The sequence below is a fragment of the Gossypium hirsutum genome, chromosome A05 (genome assembly GCF_007990345.1).
Source record: "Gossypium hirsutum isolate 1008001.06 chromosome A05, Gossypium_hirsutum_v2.1, whole genome shotgun sequence".
Taxonomy (NCBI): Eukaryota; Viridiplantae; Streptophyta; class Magnoliopsida; order Malvales; family Malvaceae; genus Gossypium; species Gossypium hirsutum.
Genome location: NC_053428.1, coordinates 5,825,317 through 5,839,685, shown reverse-complemented (window position 1 = coordinate 5,839,685; position 14,369 = coordinate 5,825,317). Strand labels below are relative to the sequence as shown.

Sequence of the window (14,369 nt, the reverse complement as noted above, 5' to 3'; positions counted from 1 at the left end):
AGCAAAATAGCAAGTAATTTCCCAGAAATGGCCACAAATACTACCGAAAAAAGAAAAATTAATGTTTTTAAAATTAAATTGGATTGATTTGATGCAATAAAAATTGATTAATTTACAAATTGATATAAGTCAATTAAACTGGCAATTGAATATAATTTTTAATTTATTTAATTTAAATCGAAAGAATTAATTACGAACAATTCAACTATAAATTCGTTTAAAAAACTTTGTAATTAACTATTACAAATGAGCACAAATAGTATAGAAACCTCTTTACGACACGTGTTGAATTTCCAGTGAGCTACACCAAACGACAATCTGAAACTTATGCCATAGGAACATATCCGATCCGAAATGAAAAACGAAAACAAAAAGCGCTGGCTTGAAAAAAAGGTCAAAAGACAAGGCAACAACAACACAGTGGCAAGAGAAAGTAAATAAAACAAGGAAACCGAGGCTAAAACAGTAAAACCAAAGATGGCGTGCTTTAACGGCATTAAAAAAAAAGGGCAGCTCGATAAAAAGTGCCACCCTGTATGACAGTCTCCCTACTCCCTATTTCTTCTATAAAATTTTTCCCTTATTTGCAAATGAAGCGAAGAAAGAGCAAAGAAAATATTGGAAGGAAGAGGAAGGATTAAAAGGATTGGATTGGAGAGACAAGCTCGTCAGACTGGAAGCTGACCACCATTGATCACGCACACAGCTACAAATAATATATTAGTCTTCTCTTTACCATGGTATAAAAGAGAGAGAGAGATTCATCGAGATTTGCGCCAGTGCAAAAGGAGAGAGAAAAGATCTTTTGATTTCATTCAGCGGATCATATTGATTTTAATAGCAATTTAGACCCCAAAAAAGAATTCTGATTTTAAAGGCGAAGGCGGCGAGAATTTATTGATATGATGTAGCTGATATAAACAGCTCATCATTCATACACATGACCCCTTACACCAAAGCTTTTTAGCTCGTCTCTTTTACTCTCTCATCTTTCTTCTAACTTGTTAGCTTTGTTTCTTGCTTTCTTCTTCTATTTATAAGCTTCATAGTATTGTCTCTTTTCTCTCTCTCTCTTACGCCACACTTGTGTTTTGCTTCTTCTTTTCCTTTATTTGTCTTCGGCTTCGGATTTTGGACCATTTGGTTTGGTTAGTGAATTTTGTATAAGCGTCATCAATGTTATCATAAAGTGGGGGAAACTGGGAAAATGGGCTGAGAACAGCGTACGTGTTCGATTAAAGGTTGAAGGGGATAACGAAGCAGGGGCTGTTGGCATTCCTCGTCTTAGTCAAATGTTTATTAATGCTCTCTCCTTGGCTTCTTGCTGTCTCGTTTGCATGTTTTCTTTTTTAGAATTCTAGTGTAGTGAAAAAGATAGATATTTATATTTTTTCTTTCCATATTCTTTGAAAGCCTAAAATTTCTTTTTGAACCTCGGTTTCTGGTCTGGTTTGGATTTTACTCTTGTTCAGCTGAGAGAGAAAGAAAGAAGGAAACTTTTCCGTTGGTACATGGTATCATTCATGTATGGGCATCTTACAACCACAAGGAACTTAGGCGTCGCTTCTTGAGTTTGTTTCAAGAGTGTTCACCTGTCGTTTCTTCTCCTCTCTAAAGTTTATTTTCGAGAAAAAAAAGAACAAAATGAAGTTTATGAAGCTTGGCTCGAAACCTGACACCTTCCAAGCTGATGGCAAATGCATCCGGTAAGAAAGGTTTCACTACCAGCATTCTTTTCTTTGCAAAATTCCAATATAATCTTTTTGATGTTTTTGAGCTTTTCTTAACATTCTTCTATCAGGGTTTGGTTTAGTTTCGCCTCTCATTTTTGTTTTCCGTTATGCTGTCTGCTCCTGACATGTTTTAACTATCGGAGTTGGTGTTATCCCTCTGTTGCTTATGTCTTGCATAATAGTCCGTACGGTTTATGAGCTGCAAGTTCATCAACTCTAGTTTTTATGGATTTTTTTTACTGAATATGTATACCTTATTATATTTTGTTTTATTAGTCTTCTGTGTGCTCTTACTGTTAATTATGTTGTGATTGTTCTTTTTAAAAAAAATATAGCTTTAAAAAAAGATAACTTTTTGCGGTTAATCATACCATCGGGGAAAAGTCATAACTTTAACATGTAAACTTTCTTTTCCTCTTGATTTTGCTTTGTCTTGGTGACAGATTAACCACATGGGTGGTTTTCATTACAATTATTATCCTTTTCATTGTTTGGTTTTAGTGGGGGGAAGGGGACTGAAGAGTGAAAAAGGAGATGAGTATCTGGGAGTGGTCCAACTGTTGAACCCCATGAGTTGGTGGTCCAAATGTGGGAAAGGCATATTGGGGGGGGGTGCAGGCCTTCAATCATCGTGTTGTATGAAATCTCTTGTTGTAAACAATAGCATATTTCACCTAACATTCGGGCATTTCCCAGATCTCCCAACAAGGAACGAGCTTGTATTTTACATCATAACATTTCCAAAAGTCTCTTCCCCTGAAAGCAACTTGTCATAAACGAATCACGGAATCATTGTGTTGCTAAGGGCATATCCAGTAGGAGTGATATAGTCTTGAGTGCTCTGGATACATTTTTGAATAGCGGATTTAATAAGATCCCAGTAAATGGTTTCTTCCATTATGGTTAGTGTTTAACCCCCAAGATCTTTCTATGGATTAGCGATTGTGGAACAAATAAAAATTATTTTCAGACTTCTAGTATGGCTGGAGTACAGTGGTCGTAACTCGTAAGTAATCAGTTTGTGCAATAGTTAAATAGTAAATTACAGAAATCATAAAACCTCATTTAATCCTTAATAATAAGGTCAAATGGCGTCTAAATTTTGAAACTTTCAATCCTGCATTGGATGTAGTTTCTTTTGTATGTTTTTTGTTGTTCTTTCTGTTATTTAGCTTGAAGTTTTCTTATATTTGGGATTAAACAGAGAATATTTGTTGATGCAGGTATGTCATATCTGATTTGGCAACAGATGTCACCATCATTGTTGGTGAAGTGAAATTTCACCTTCACAAGGTATGCTCAATCTCTTCAAATTTTTAATGCTTCTTTATGTGCATGTATGTGTAAATTATGAATTTCTATCCTAACTTTGGTGCTTTGGGCCATGTTGGTTTTTTTTATATTCATTCCATTAGAAGTTAAGAAATTTTATATGTATTTCTTCAATCAGCTATTCTACTGGCTTTTATTTCTTCCAGAAAAAGGTATGCTCTGCCTGTGGAGAGCACCTATTTTTCTCTTAATTGTTAATTATGGTTGAGGTCATAATGTCTCTTTGCAGTTTCCTCTAATGTCTAAGAGCAATCGATTGCAAAAGCTAGTTCTGAAGGCTAGTGAAGAGAACTCTGATGAAATTGATATGGTTGATTTTCCTGGAGGACCAAAAGCTTTTGAAATTTGTGCGAAATTCTGCTATGGAATGACCGTTACTTTAAATGCTTACAATGTTGTGGCTGCTCGTTGTGCGGCTGAATACTTAGAGATGACCGAGGATGTTGATCGAGGTAACCTGATTTTCAAAATTGAAGTATTCATCAACTCTAGCATATTACGTAGCTGGAAAGATTCCATCATTGTTCTACAAACCACCAAGTCTCTTCTACCATGGTCTGAAAACCTGAAGATTGTTGGAAGGTGCATTGATTCCATTGCATCTAAAACCTCTGTGGATCCTGCAAACGTCACTTGGTCCTACACGTATAACCGGAAGTTATTGGCCCTGAAATAATAGTCAAGGGTGGTATGAAATACCAAGAGAAGATTGAATCTGTTCCAAAGGATTGGTGGGTTGAAGACGTATGTGAGCTAGAGATTTTTCTGTACAAACGAGTCATGACTGCTGTGAAATCAAAGGGAAGAATGGATGGTGCAATCATCGGTGAGGCACTCAAACTTACGCTGTCAGATGGTTGCCAGATTCTGTTGATGCCTTGATTTCTGATGTACATTCCTGGAGAAACAAATTACTGGTGGAAACAATTGTATGCTTATTGCCTTCAGATAAGGGTGTGAGTTGTTCATGTAGTTTCTTGCTGAAGCTGTTGAAAGTTGCCATTTTGGTTGGGGTGGATGATTCAGCGAGGGAAGATTTAATGAATAGGATAAGTTTAAAGTTGCATGAAGCTTCTGTCAAGGATTTATTAATCCCAGCACGGTCTCCTCAAACAACCATTTATGATGTTGGGATGGTGCATTCTATTGTGAATCAGTGTATGATCAATAAGAAGTGCAGTCAAGATTTGGATCTTGGAAAGAATGATGTGGGATGTACTGATTTTGTTCTAGGGCATGGATCATTGTTGAGTGTTGGTAAAATGATTGATGGGTATCTTGAAGAAATTGCACGAGATCCGAATCTCTCCCTTGCCAGTTTCATTGACTTGGCTCGGTCTATCCCTGAGTTTGCTAGACCGGTTCATGATGGACTCTATAAAGCCATTGACATGTACCTCAAGGTAGGCTTTTGAATTATGGATGCCAGCTCCATTGATCTTCCAGACTTTAGGATTATATATTATCCCATTTCATAAGCTCAAATCTGTTGCTGCTCTGGCAGTACATGGTATGACTTGTGTGCGAAGGGTGAACTATCCCATTGAAATTTTGTTTATTTATAAATGTCCTTAGTACATTGTAATGTATGTGATTTGGTTATTTGTAATATGCCTGGTTATTACATCTGCAGGAGCATCTGAGCTTGACGAAGTCTGAAAGAAGGGAACTGTGTAGCCTGATGGATGTGAAGAAGTTGACAATGGATGCGTCAATGCATGCTGCACAGAACGATAGACTCCCACTTCGGGTTGTAGTTCAAGTTCTCTTCTTTGAACAGGTTAGAGCTTCAGCAGGAGTTCAATCACTTAAAAACAATCCCCGCGATGCTTCCCGTTCCACTACGAACACCGAGGAAGAATGGGAAAAAACTGCAGCTGAAGATTGCAACTCCATCAAGAAACAGATGAATCAGACCAAGATAAAAGAGAGTGAATTCCCCAAAAATGGTAAATTTTTGAAGAAGGATAGCAAAAACAGTAAAAGTGGGATGCAGCTGCTGCCATCTCGATCAAGAAGAATATTTGACAAGTTGTGGGTTGTGGGAAAAGGGCATGGGGAGAACAAAAGTTCCGAGACCTCTGGAAGTTCGCAAAGCCCGACCTCGATGGTTCCAGGGGATACGAAGTCCGCGGCTTCATCTGCCAAACACAGGAGGCATTCTATTTCGTAGACAAGGACGATTCAGAAACTATTACTAGTGTAAAAAAAGGTTGTAGTTTATGATGGCCGATGGGGGTGGTTGTCATGTTTGAAGTATTCTAAAATGTTGGTCAGCTGGGGGAAAAATAATAATGTAATATCAGTTTTTTGGGTCCTTCTCTTACGAAAATCTTCTATCTAATTGTATGATCATCCATTATGGTATCAAGCGGACTACATTTTTAGTGAAACTTAATAGCCTTTTACCTAATTGTCCAGGGAGACAATTTCTGTTTATACTTTTGTCCCATTGTTTGGCACCGCGGTCTTGGGTTATTTGTTTGTGTGTAATACTCGAGACCCAATAATTGGATGGGGATGAAAAGGCCGTGGCCCGAGCAATTGGTAAATGGCACAATTATTTTCGTAAGCTTTTGGATTAGGTTTTTTTCTTTCTTATATACAATCCTATTAAATAATTCGGAATTCATGCCCGTTACTCTGTGGGCTTTAAAATGTACGGAGCTCATCTTTGGGCCAGAAAAACCCTGACAGTTTGACTAAAAGTAGTCGATAGCCGAACCGACCGGCGAAAAAGCTTCGTTCTCCTAAAGAAACGTCAAAAGTGAAAGCAAGCGAGATAGAGAGGGCAAAGCAAAGATGCAGAGAGTGAAGGCTGTATTAAAAGCTAGGCATTCATTTCAAAGACTTGGGATCCTCTATCATCAAAGATGTTTCTCTGCTCAGCCCAACTATGCTCTATATGGTGATTTCGAGGAGCAGGTCTTTGAAGATAATTGTCTACTTTCTGGGTTTTTATTTTTCTTCTGTATGTCATGACTTTTTAGTCAATTTTTTTGGGTGATCTTCCCGTGATTCGTGTGTAAAGTATGTTTTTGTGCTTAAATTTGTTGTTTTTCAGCAAAAAATGGAAAACCAAAATGCTTTTCTTTTAATTAAAAAAAAAGATTGCTTATTTGTGCGTGAAATGTTTCAGGTTTTAGTGGAAGGAAGAGCTAAATCAAGAGCAGCCATTCTCAACAGACCTTCTGCTCTCAATGCACTTACCGCCTCGATGGTTTAATTTTGCCCTCTCTCCTTTTGGTTCTAATTTTAAAGTTGATAACTTCAACTTCTCCTCTTGACCCTTATGTTGAAGTAGCTAATAGATTTAAGACCTTTTTTTTTTTTTAAATTTCATAGGCAGCTCGGCTGAAGAGATTGTATGAATCATGGGAAGAAAACCCTGATATTGGTTTTGTCTTAATGAAGGTATCATATTGCATGGTTAGGTTACAACACTCATTTACACGAACAAACATGTCGTTTGTTTTTTCAGATATTCCTGTCAATGGAATTTCTTCATGTCCTGACATTTCAGTTTTTATCTTCATTGGCGTCTGAGTTGTTGTCTTGAATTTACTGAAGGGCAATGGCAGGGCTTTCTGTTCTGGGGTTGATACTGTTGCTCCCCATCGCTTACTTAATGAAGGTTAGTCAGCTATCAATGTCGTTTAGTTATTTGATTAGTCAATTTAGAGCTTTCCAGTTTGAGAAAGCAATTCAATAATGACATCTTAACTATGATATCCATCATGACCAATTTGAATTTTGAAATCAGAACTTCTTTGGCCAAGGATTTTACAAACATGATTATGGCATGTTCCTAGCCATGTTTTGTTGACACTTGATACATTATTATCACATGCAATGCAATTTCTTTTTTATTAAGTTACTTTATAGCTGGCATAACTGGAGTTTGTGATTCATGTTTCACCTGATTAAACTTTGTGCAGGGAAAGTTTATGAATGTAAAAGGTTTTTTGAGACGCTATATAAGTTTGTATATCTACAAGGAACATATTTGAAGCCGCATGTGAGAGTTCGACCTTAAGTGATTGATGTCTTTGTGAACTGCTTCTGAGTTTCTTTGGTAACCGCAAATGAGGTTTCTGACTATAATCACTGACCATATATACAGGTGGCAATCTTGGATGGAATAACAATGGGGTGTGGAGGTGGAATTTCTTTGCCAGGGATGTTTAGATTAGTGACTGATAAAACTGTATGTGGTCCCACAACATTATAAAGAAATTTTATGTTAGAATTTGTGCGTTGTCCAAATTATCGTTAATGTATCCATCTTGCTTCTTATGAGTGGCATACACATGATATGTGGGGATTGAACTTCTATGCCCGTGCAATAAGAATGTTTTTTTTCTTTCCTTGTAGAATGAGGATTGATAATGGGGCAAACAGTTCTCTCCCCTTGCCCTCCTTTTTAACCTTTCCGTGATTGCCTTTCCTTACCTTTGGTTAACATTTTCAGGTTTTTTCTCATCCAGAGACTCAACTGGGGTTCCATCCTGATGCAGGGGCTTCATTTTATCTTTCTCGCCTACCTGGTTACTTAGGTATTGACCTGCCATTTTTTCGATTTTTTCAATGCATAGCTGACTTCATCAATATGTGTGACTTATTTGTATACTTTTCTAGTTATTAAAATATAAGAATTTTTTTATTTCTCCAGATTACTTGCTTGCATATCTTGGCCACATATTCCAGTTTATTTTAACAATACATGTTTTTTTTTTCCTGCAGGGGAATATTTAGCTCTAACAGGAGACAAGCTTAATGGTGTTGAAATGATTGCCTGTGGCCTTGCTACCCACTATTGCTTAAATGCTGTTTGTTTTTTCTTCTGCTTCTTATTTTGTGCTTTTCCTCCTTTCCTCTTTTCTCAACTTATTTGAACAAACTGCCCCTATAGAGGCTTCCTTGGATTGAAGAGCGTCTTGGCAACTTGATGAATGATGATCCAGCTGTCATAGATTCTTCTCTTGCACAATATGGTGACCTTGTTTATCCTGATAGGAGCAGCATTCTTCGCAGGTAACCTCTTTTTTTGTGGTTATTGTAGAACTTAGAAACAGATTTTATATCTCGACTGCTTAATTTTATTTGTAAGAATCATTGTTTTTCCTGATAGATTTTGTCTTCTCTTATCTTGTGTTTTTGTTTCAGGATTGAGACAGTTGATAAATGTTTCAGCCATGACACTGCTGAGGAAATTATTGATTCTCTGGTAAGCATAATTATATGCAGATGTGTGTGCATGTGCATGTAGGCCCTCGCCTACATTTTCCAAGTGAATGGGGTGTGTTCCTGGGCAGTCAGTTAAAGACTTTGATATCTCAGGAAAATGAAGCAGCTGGAGCTTATGATGATTGGTGCAAGACAGTGCTGAGAAAAATGAAAGAAGCCTCACCATTGAGCTTGAAAGTTACTCTAAGATCCGTAGGTTAACAATGTCCAAGTGCTTTAAATACCATATTCACTATCAATGGCTTATGTCAGTTACTTTTTTGCTAGATACGAGAAGGTAGATTTCAATCACTTGATCAGTGTCTGGCACGTGAATATCGGATTTCCCTTGCCTGGATCTCCAAATCGGTCTCTAATGATTTCACTGAGGTATGGGCTGTTCTTGTTCACATAGAGAGCACTTCCTGAATCACTTTTCTTGTCAATGTAATCGGACTGTCTCTACAGGGTGTTCGGGCTAGGTTAGTGGACAAGGATTTTGCTCCCAAGGTACTCTCTTTTCTGACCCCATTGTCTGTGTTCATGTACTTTTATACTAGTACATAATCGAAAGGCCTACATTAAAGTAAAACGGGATTTTAATCCCACCATCCATTCATATAATCTTACTCCTATGATTTTTGTATCTAACAAATTCACAGTGGTACCCCGCAAGCCTGGAAGAGGTTAGTAAAGACATGGTTGAGTACTACTTTACGCCACTCGGGGAATTAGAGCCTGAACTGGTGCTGCCAACTTCACTAAGAGAACCTTACATCTAAGGAAGATATCTTTGTAGGGGAAGCTATTAGATTTTGGTAGCAGACAATTTTTGGTTGATCAGTTCTTTTCATTTATGGAAATAACATCCCATATTTTTATGGTGTTACCAGTTATACATAGAACTTTAGTAGGAACGCAGAGATTAGAAAGAGTTGTTTTGTTTGTGATTTTTCAAGACCAGATCTTGTTCCGTATGTTTTTATGGAGAACTGATTCAAAACGGCTTGAGGGTGTTGTGAAAAGATGCGTGCACATATTACATTGGAGTAGAACTAGACATAATAATCAAAGCAGAATTTGACAGAATACATTTTATTCTGAATTATAATTGTGAACCCTTGACTGGAACTGATACATAACCAAGGTTTCAGTCAAGGCGATGGAGGAGGTACTGGACTTCAACATCCTTTGTTAGGGGAATGACCCAGTCTCCATAGAATCTGGAAACAACAGCTGGATCCATCTTGTACTTCCCTTTATTCTCATCACTATCATCACCCACCTTCACTTCCTGCCCAAATATCCTTGCCTTCTTCGCCACCCTCTTCTTTACTGCTTTTTCCACAGCCGGAGCCGTCAATAAATCCATCAGAGTTTTTTTATCCTAAAATTCCATGCAAGAGAATTCAGAAGTATTATTTTCGCCAAAAAAAGTATACTACTGATTTCATATATGCATCATTGGTGGCATAATAGCTATGAAATGAAAGTGCCCGAGCACGAATTGCAGGTTCATAATGCTTCCATTCATCTCTGAATTTGACTTCAGCCACAAGTTTTCCGTAATGTATTCTTCTAGATAGGACCTGAAGGGAATAACAACATATTTTAGTGTCACTGCCTCCATATCATCAGAGAGATAAAAAAAGAGAACATTGCGGGAGATTCTTACCTGTAAGCACTCAAGATCACGTGCAGCTGTTGAGGCATAGTTTCCGTCATCACCGGAAGAGACAAACAATGGAAGCAGCTTGTTGAAATATACATCCCATATCTTCTTATTTACGTTAACGGACACTGCTGCAGGATTCAAAACCTGTGGTCTTGGGATCAGGTTTAATTTTAATTGAATTTGCTTCCGGTATTAAAGAAATCCGGAAAAAGAACACGCCGGTACTAGGCTTGAAAGAATAAATTATTACCCGAGAGTACTTGTGAGGTGGAACCTACAACGGTGGTAAATCATCTGGGAAGAATGGATGTTCCTCGGGATTTTCATATCTACCGGCCTATAACACGTTCATATATAGGTTGGATTTCTACTCAATCTCTAAACAAGTTCCATTATCCATAATTCCATTGCCATGGTTTCTACCAAATTAGCAGTGCGTACACGAGCTGGACCATGACTTGATTATTTGATTGATTAAAAAGTAGAATAAATAATTAAATTGATATTTTAATAAGGTATTCTAAAATAATTAGGAGGCCTACTGTAAACATGGTTTATTTACAAATATAGAGCTTTAAAATCTTTCGAGAAGACTGCCCGGCCTGCCCCTTCACTTGGCCTCTGCAAACATTATTGGGATAATTGAAAGATGAAAAGAATATACCTTAGCTTGGACGGCCTCTGTTTGTTTAACAACCAACTCAACCAAAGAACCGTAAGAGCCGGGCATTGAAAAGTAGGAAGGGTCGTAGGTTGGAGCATTTAAAGGAAACCTGGCTCTCTCTATCGGACTCTGCTTTTACCATTTCGACTTCACTAATCGAACATGTCCAACGCACGAGAATTAACACAATTACCACTGACACATCCATCTTTGGTCAAAAGAAGGAGGAAGAACCCAAATATTAATAGATGGTAATGCGTTGGCAAATAATTGTTTTCTCTCCCTTTTTTCCTCTTAATTATCCGAAGATTTTTCTGAAATTAATAGCTCTCACTCATCAATACCAACCAACTATTTCTCCCATGACCAGGAGTAATTGAAGCCACGACAAGTCAACGACAGCCCAAAAGTTTGAGACGCACATCTACATTCATATATAATCACCTTTAAGAAAGACGTGCAAGTTATAGGCTGATGGGTTCGGGCTTAGCATGGTTGTAAGATACTGTTTTCATATCTGTCATATCTTCTTCCAACCAGAAAAGGCAACGGACAGCGATATGGTTAGTAACCTTGTGTAGTTGCCATCACTACATAAAATCTTATCAACAATTGGGATTTCTAATTTTATATTCCCTCAATAAAGATATTTCGGCTTCGATAAGTTGCAACGAAACATCTCCTCCCTTAGATAGCTATAACAAAATCTGTAATCTAAAAGCAAAGGAAGGAGTACTCTGTAATATTACATGTATAGAACCAACCAGTTTTATATGATAAGCGATCCATTGACGAACTATATATATTTCCCTTGAATCCGTGTATTCATTTCTCACTTGTTATTACATTTTCAAACCAATCATCTAAATATTGAGAAGCAACTCATATTTAAAACCCACCAATTACACCTAATACATGATGGGGATCAGCTGCATTACAATCCTTTTTTTCTCACTTCAGTTGGTGAGCATGTCGAACGTACTGGAAATTTAAGTCCTGAAGGTTGTTTAACATGTTTTAACATAAGATGTGCGGTTTCTTTCCACCAAGAAATCTCTCCTTCCTTTTCACGGAGCTCTTGCCTTGCGGTTTCCAAAGCAGTTTCTAGCTCTCTTATCTGTTGTTCCTGCCTTGTTTCCAGTAATTCATGCAACTTCCTCTCCAGTTCATATGGAGGAACCCCGCCATGTGAGTCCGGACGGTCTTCTTCCTCTGCCTCAATTGTAGGGTCGATTACTTCAGCATTATAGCTTCTCACTGAAGTGGTGTTAACAGTGTTCTCCTGTGTATGGTTGCACACAACATCATTTAACGTATCTGGGGAATTTGTAACGATTTCAAATTCTAACCTAAATGTTCTATATAAACTACTAACATGACTTATTATCTAAACGTGTTTCTTTATCATTCTTTGAATAGCAACAACAAAATGTTTAAGTCTGAAACAAAATTAAGAATTTCCAAGTTTTCTCCGTACCTTGATGTTTTTCTCAGGTGGGATTGTGGAGGATTTTCCTGAATCCAAATGGAGAAGTAAACGTTCTAACTCAACTTCAAGTTCTGCTTCAAGTCTATCCATTCCTTCTAAACAATCGTCTTTTGGTGCATCATCACAATTCAACGACTGATCAAACAATACTTTATTTGATGTAAGGTTGCTGTTAAAACCCAAACTTTCGTCGACCCCATCCCCATCATTTGATTCAAGATTCTTACAAACTAGTATGTCTGTATTTAGCAGTCCCTCTTTAACATTTTGAAGAACATTCTCCATTTGGATCTTCAATTCCTTCATCTTTTGAAGTTCATTTTTACTCTCAGCAATAAGATGGAGCAAACAACACCCTACTCCCACATTAAAGTTAGATTCCTTCCCACATATTTCTGCTTCTTTAAATAAATAAAAAACATTAGAATTTGAAATTTCAAAAGCCAAAATATAAAAAATAGGGAAACTTATATTGTTACCGGATGAGAAATCAGGAGCGTCGGTTTCGTGATCAGGCGGCGCAACGTCATCTTCCTTACTTTCGTCACCAATAACCCTCTTCGCCACCTTCCCACGCTTAAGAGCAGAGAGCAAGCGAGCAGCGATACGGCGCGAACCGTCCATGAGAAGGAGGCTGTCTTCTTCGTGATCTTGAAGTAAAAGCACGTCGGCGATGCGTAAAGGAGGCGAAGGTTTGGATTTAGAGAAAGGAGACAAAAGCAGGGGCTTTAACTTAAACACCATTCGCATTGGCTTGAGATCAAATTTCTGGGCTGAAGAAGGAGAAAATGAAAAGAGACAGCGGAAATAAAAATCAAAAGTAAAAGAGAGTGAAGGGTGACTGATTTGGAGGGAATGGAAAGTTTTTGATTTTGGGCTTTTCTTATAAAAATTATAATGAATTTAAAATAGCTTTAAATTAAAATAACATAATATGTTTCACTTTTTTTATTATTGACTTTTGAAAAATATGTATTTATAAAAATTAAAAAATTATTGATGAAATAATTTATTAGTAACAATTGGTGACGAGAATAAAGGTGCGGATAAATGGGTAGTGGCGATTGCACGATCATGAATGATAAGAATATAAAATTAGGAAATGGAGGAAGCTGTGGCTTTAGTTGGGCCTTATTTCGGTTGTCATTAATTCATAAATTTCTGTCTTATACTACTATCTTAAATACTAACAAGCATCCAATCATGCAGCTACTGGGGCCATACTCAAACACAAACATTTATGTTTCTTTTTAATGTTGAGAATATGCCTAAAATAAATTATTCAAAAATTTAATTAAATGTGGATCAATTTATAAAGAATATTTTTAATAGTTGGATTTAAAATATTTTAATTTCATGTATTTTTTGTTTGAGATATTTGCAAATTTATTCAATGTGGTACCATTTATGTAATTTTAAATTTATTGATAGTTGACCTACAATTATTTTTTAAAAATTTTAAAAGATTAGAATCTATATAATAACACGAATTTTACAATTATCAGAAAAATGTATTTTCAGGTTTCCGTTTCTAAAAAATGGATTCGTAAATATTTCTAAATATTTACGAAGTTAATTGTGAGGTTAATTAGGTATAAGGATTAAATTGAATAAAGTGTGAATGTTTAATTATAGAATAAAGGAAATTCAAGGGACTAAATGAGCAATTAAGCCATGAGTGATAAATGTGTGATAATAGTGAAATACATGTGGAATAGTTATATACATATATTACTAATTATTATTGTTTACTTATTATTTAAGTAAATATTATTATATTAATATTATTTTATATTAATTAAATAGAGTAAATAAATAAATTAAATTGTGACAATTGCATGGTAATAATAATTTATATGTGTACAAATATTATACATACAATTGTAATACATATATATTTACTTATTATTTAAGAATAATATTATATATTATTATAATATTTTAATAATAAAACAAATAAAAAGAAACAAAATAATAAGAAAGAACAGAATATGAAACGAAACAGAGAAGGAAAATTGGGGAAAGAAAAAGAGAAAGAAAAAGAAAGGGAAGTTAGGGATTTCAAGGTTCCAAGCTTAAGTGGTAAGTTAATTTGGTCAATTTTCTTGTAATTTTGATGTTTTTGGAATCTTAGAGATAAATACTGTAATGAACCGAAAGTTACGGTATCGGAAATTGAGTCTTGAGTACTGTTTCCGTGAAATTAATTCATGAATATTTATTAGAAATATTTATGAATTATAGTTGAAT

General features: G+C 36.2%; 4 protein-coding genes across 9 annotated transcripts; 2 read left to right on the top strand and 2 right to left on the bottom strand.

Moving 5' to 3' along the window:
* Positions 1 to 560: 560 nt before the first annotated feature.
* LOC107958984 (BTB/POZ domain-containing protein NPY1) lies at positions 561 to 5,504 on the top strand. Its single transcript, XM_041112989.1, is given in 7 exon segments — positions 561 to 1,294; positions 1,473 to 1,706; positions 2,957 to 3,026; positions 3,295 to 3,724; positions 3,727 to 3,903; positions 3,906 to 4,468; positions 4,699 to 5,504. Coding segments are annotated over 6 exon segments (1,842 nt in total). The 5' UTR covers positions 561 to 1,294; positions 1,473 to 1,644; the 3' UTR covers positions 5,239 to 5,504.
* A 171-nt stretch (positions 5,505 to 5,675) lies between these two features.
* On the top strand, positions 5,676 to 9,316 carry LOC107958985 (3-hydroxyisobutyryl-CoA hydrolase-like protein 2, mitochondrial). 3 transcript variants are annotated; one of them, XM_041112990.1, is made up of 14 exons: positions 5,676 to 5,990; positions 6,205 to 6,285; positions 6,411 to 6,479; positions 6,636 to 6,699; positions 7,004 to 7,083; positions 7,189 to 7,272; positions 7,537 to 7,621; positions 7,809 to 7,894; positions 7,978 to 8,099; positions 8,232 to 8,292; positions 8,406 to 8,504; positions 8,580 to 8,681; positions 8,760 to 8,801; positions 8,954 to 9,316. In XM_041112990.1, exons 1-14 carry the CDS (start codon positions 5,868 to 5,870, stop codon positions 9,071 to 9,073), a joined length of 1,218 nt encoding a protein of 405 aa, XP_040968924.1. In that variant the 5' UTR covers positions 5,676 to 5,867; the 3' UTR covers positions 9,074 to 9,316. The 3 variants fall into 3 exon arrangements, with proteins under 3 accessions (XP_040968924.1, XP_040968925.1, XP_040968926.1); XM_041112991.1 differs by having other exon boundaries at positions 5,789 to 6,036; XM_041112992.1 differs by lacking the exon at positions 5,676 to 5,990 and adding an exon at positions 6,077 to 6,095.
* On the bottom strand, positions 9,145 to 13,000 carry LOC107958986 (protein POLAR LOCALIZATION DURING ASYMMETRIC DIVISION AND REDISTRIBUTION). 4 transcript variants are annotated; one of them, XM_016894928.2, is made up of 4 exons: positions 12,599 to 13,000; positions 12,108 to 12,475; positions 9,967 to 11,912; positions 9,145 to 9,880 (listed from the first exon to the last, which is right to left on the bottom strand). In XM_016894928.2, exons 1-3 carry the CDS (start codon positions 12,867 to 12,869, stop codon positions 11,565 to 11,567), a joined length of 987 nt encoding a protein of 328 aa, XP_016750417.1. In that variant the 5' UTR covers positions 12,870 to 13,000; the 3' UTR covers positions 9,145 to 9,880; positions 9,967 to 11,564. The 4 variants fall into 4 exon arrangements, with proteins under 4 accessions (XP_016750417.1, XP_016750415.1, XP_040968927.1 ...); XM_016894926.2 differs by having other exon boundaries at positions 12,108 to 12,520; positions 12,599 to 12,989; XM_041112993.1 differs by having other exon boundaries at positions 12,108 to 12,517; positions 12,599 to 12,989.
* Positions 9,442 to 10,772, bottom strand: LOC107960824 (chorismate mutase 2-like). Its single transcript, XM_041114140.1, has 4 exons — positions 10,740 to 10,772; positions 9,967 to 10,110; positions 9,788 to 9,880; positions 9,442 to 9,678 (listed from the first exon to the last, which is right to left on the bottom strand). Exons 1-4 carry the CDS (start codon positions 10,770 to 10,772, stop codon positions 9,442 to 9,444), a joined length of 507 nt encoding a protein of 168 aa, XP_040970074.1.
* Positions 13,001 to 14,369: the final 1,369 nt, after the last annotated feature.

What these genes read in the sequence shown, in the direction of transcription:
- LOC107958986 (XM_016894926.2), bottom strand. Translation starts at nt 12,869, where the DNA reads ATGCGAATGGTGTTTAAGTTAAAGCCCCTGCTTTTGTCTCCTTTCTCT. An exon ending in CGCTCCTGATTTCTCATCCG is followed by an intron (nt 12,521 to 12,598) that starts GTAACAATATAA and finishes ATTTATTTAAAG; the next exon opens with AAGCAGAAATATGTGGGAAG. An exon ending in CACCTGAGAAAAACATCAAG is followed by an intron (nt 11,913 to 12,107) that starts GTACGGAGAAAA and finishes AACCATACACAG; the next exon opens with GAGAACACTGTTAACACCAC.
- LOC107960824 (XM_041114140.1), bottom strand. Translation starts at nt 10,772, where the DNA reads ATGGTAAAAGCAGAGTCCGATAGAGAGAGCCAG. An exon ending in AGTCCGATAGAGAGAGCCAG is followed by an intron (nt 10,111 to 10,739) that starts GTTTCCTTTAAA and finishes CCAAGACCACAG; the next exon opens with GTTTTGAATCCTGCAGCAGT. An exon ending in GTGATCTTGAGTGCTTACAG is followed by an intron (nt 9,881 to 9,966) that starts GTAAGAATCTCC and finishes TATTCCCTTCAG; the next exon opens with GTCCTATCTAGAAGAATACA.
- LOC107958985 (XM_041112990.1), top strand. Translation starts at nt 5,868, where the DNA reads ATGCAGAGAGTGAAGGCTGTATTAAAAGCTAGGCATTCATTTCAAAGA. An exon ending in TTGGTTTTGTCTTAATGAAG is followed by an intron (nt 6,480 to 6,635) that starts GTATCATATTGC and finishes AATTTACTGAAG; the next exon opens with GGCAATGGCAGGGCTTTCTG. An exon ending in TCTCTAATGATTTCACTGAG is followed by an intron (nt 8,682 to 8,759) that starts GTATGGGCTGTT and finishes CTGTCTCTACAG; the next exon opens with GGTGTTCGGGCTAGGTTAGT.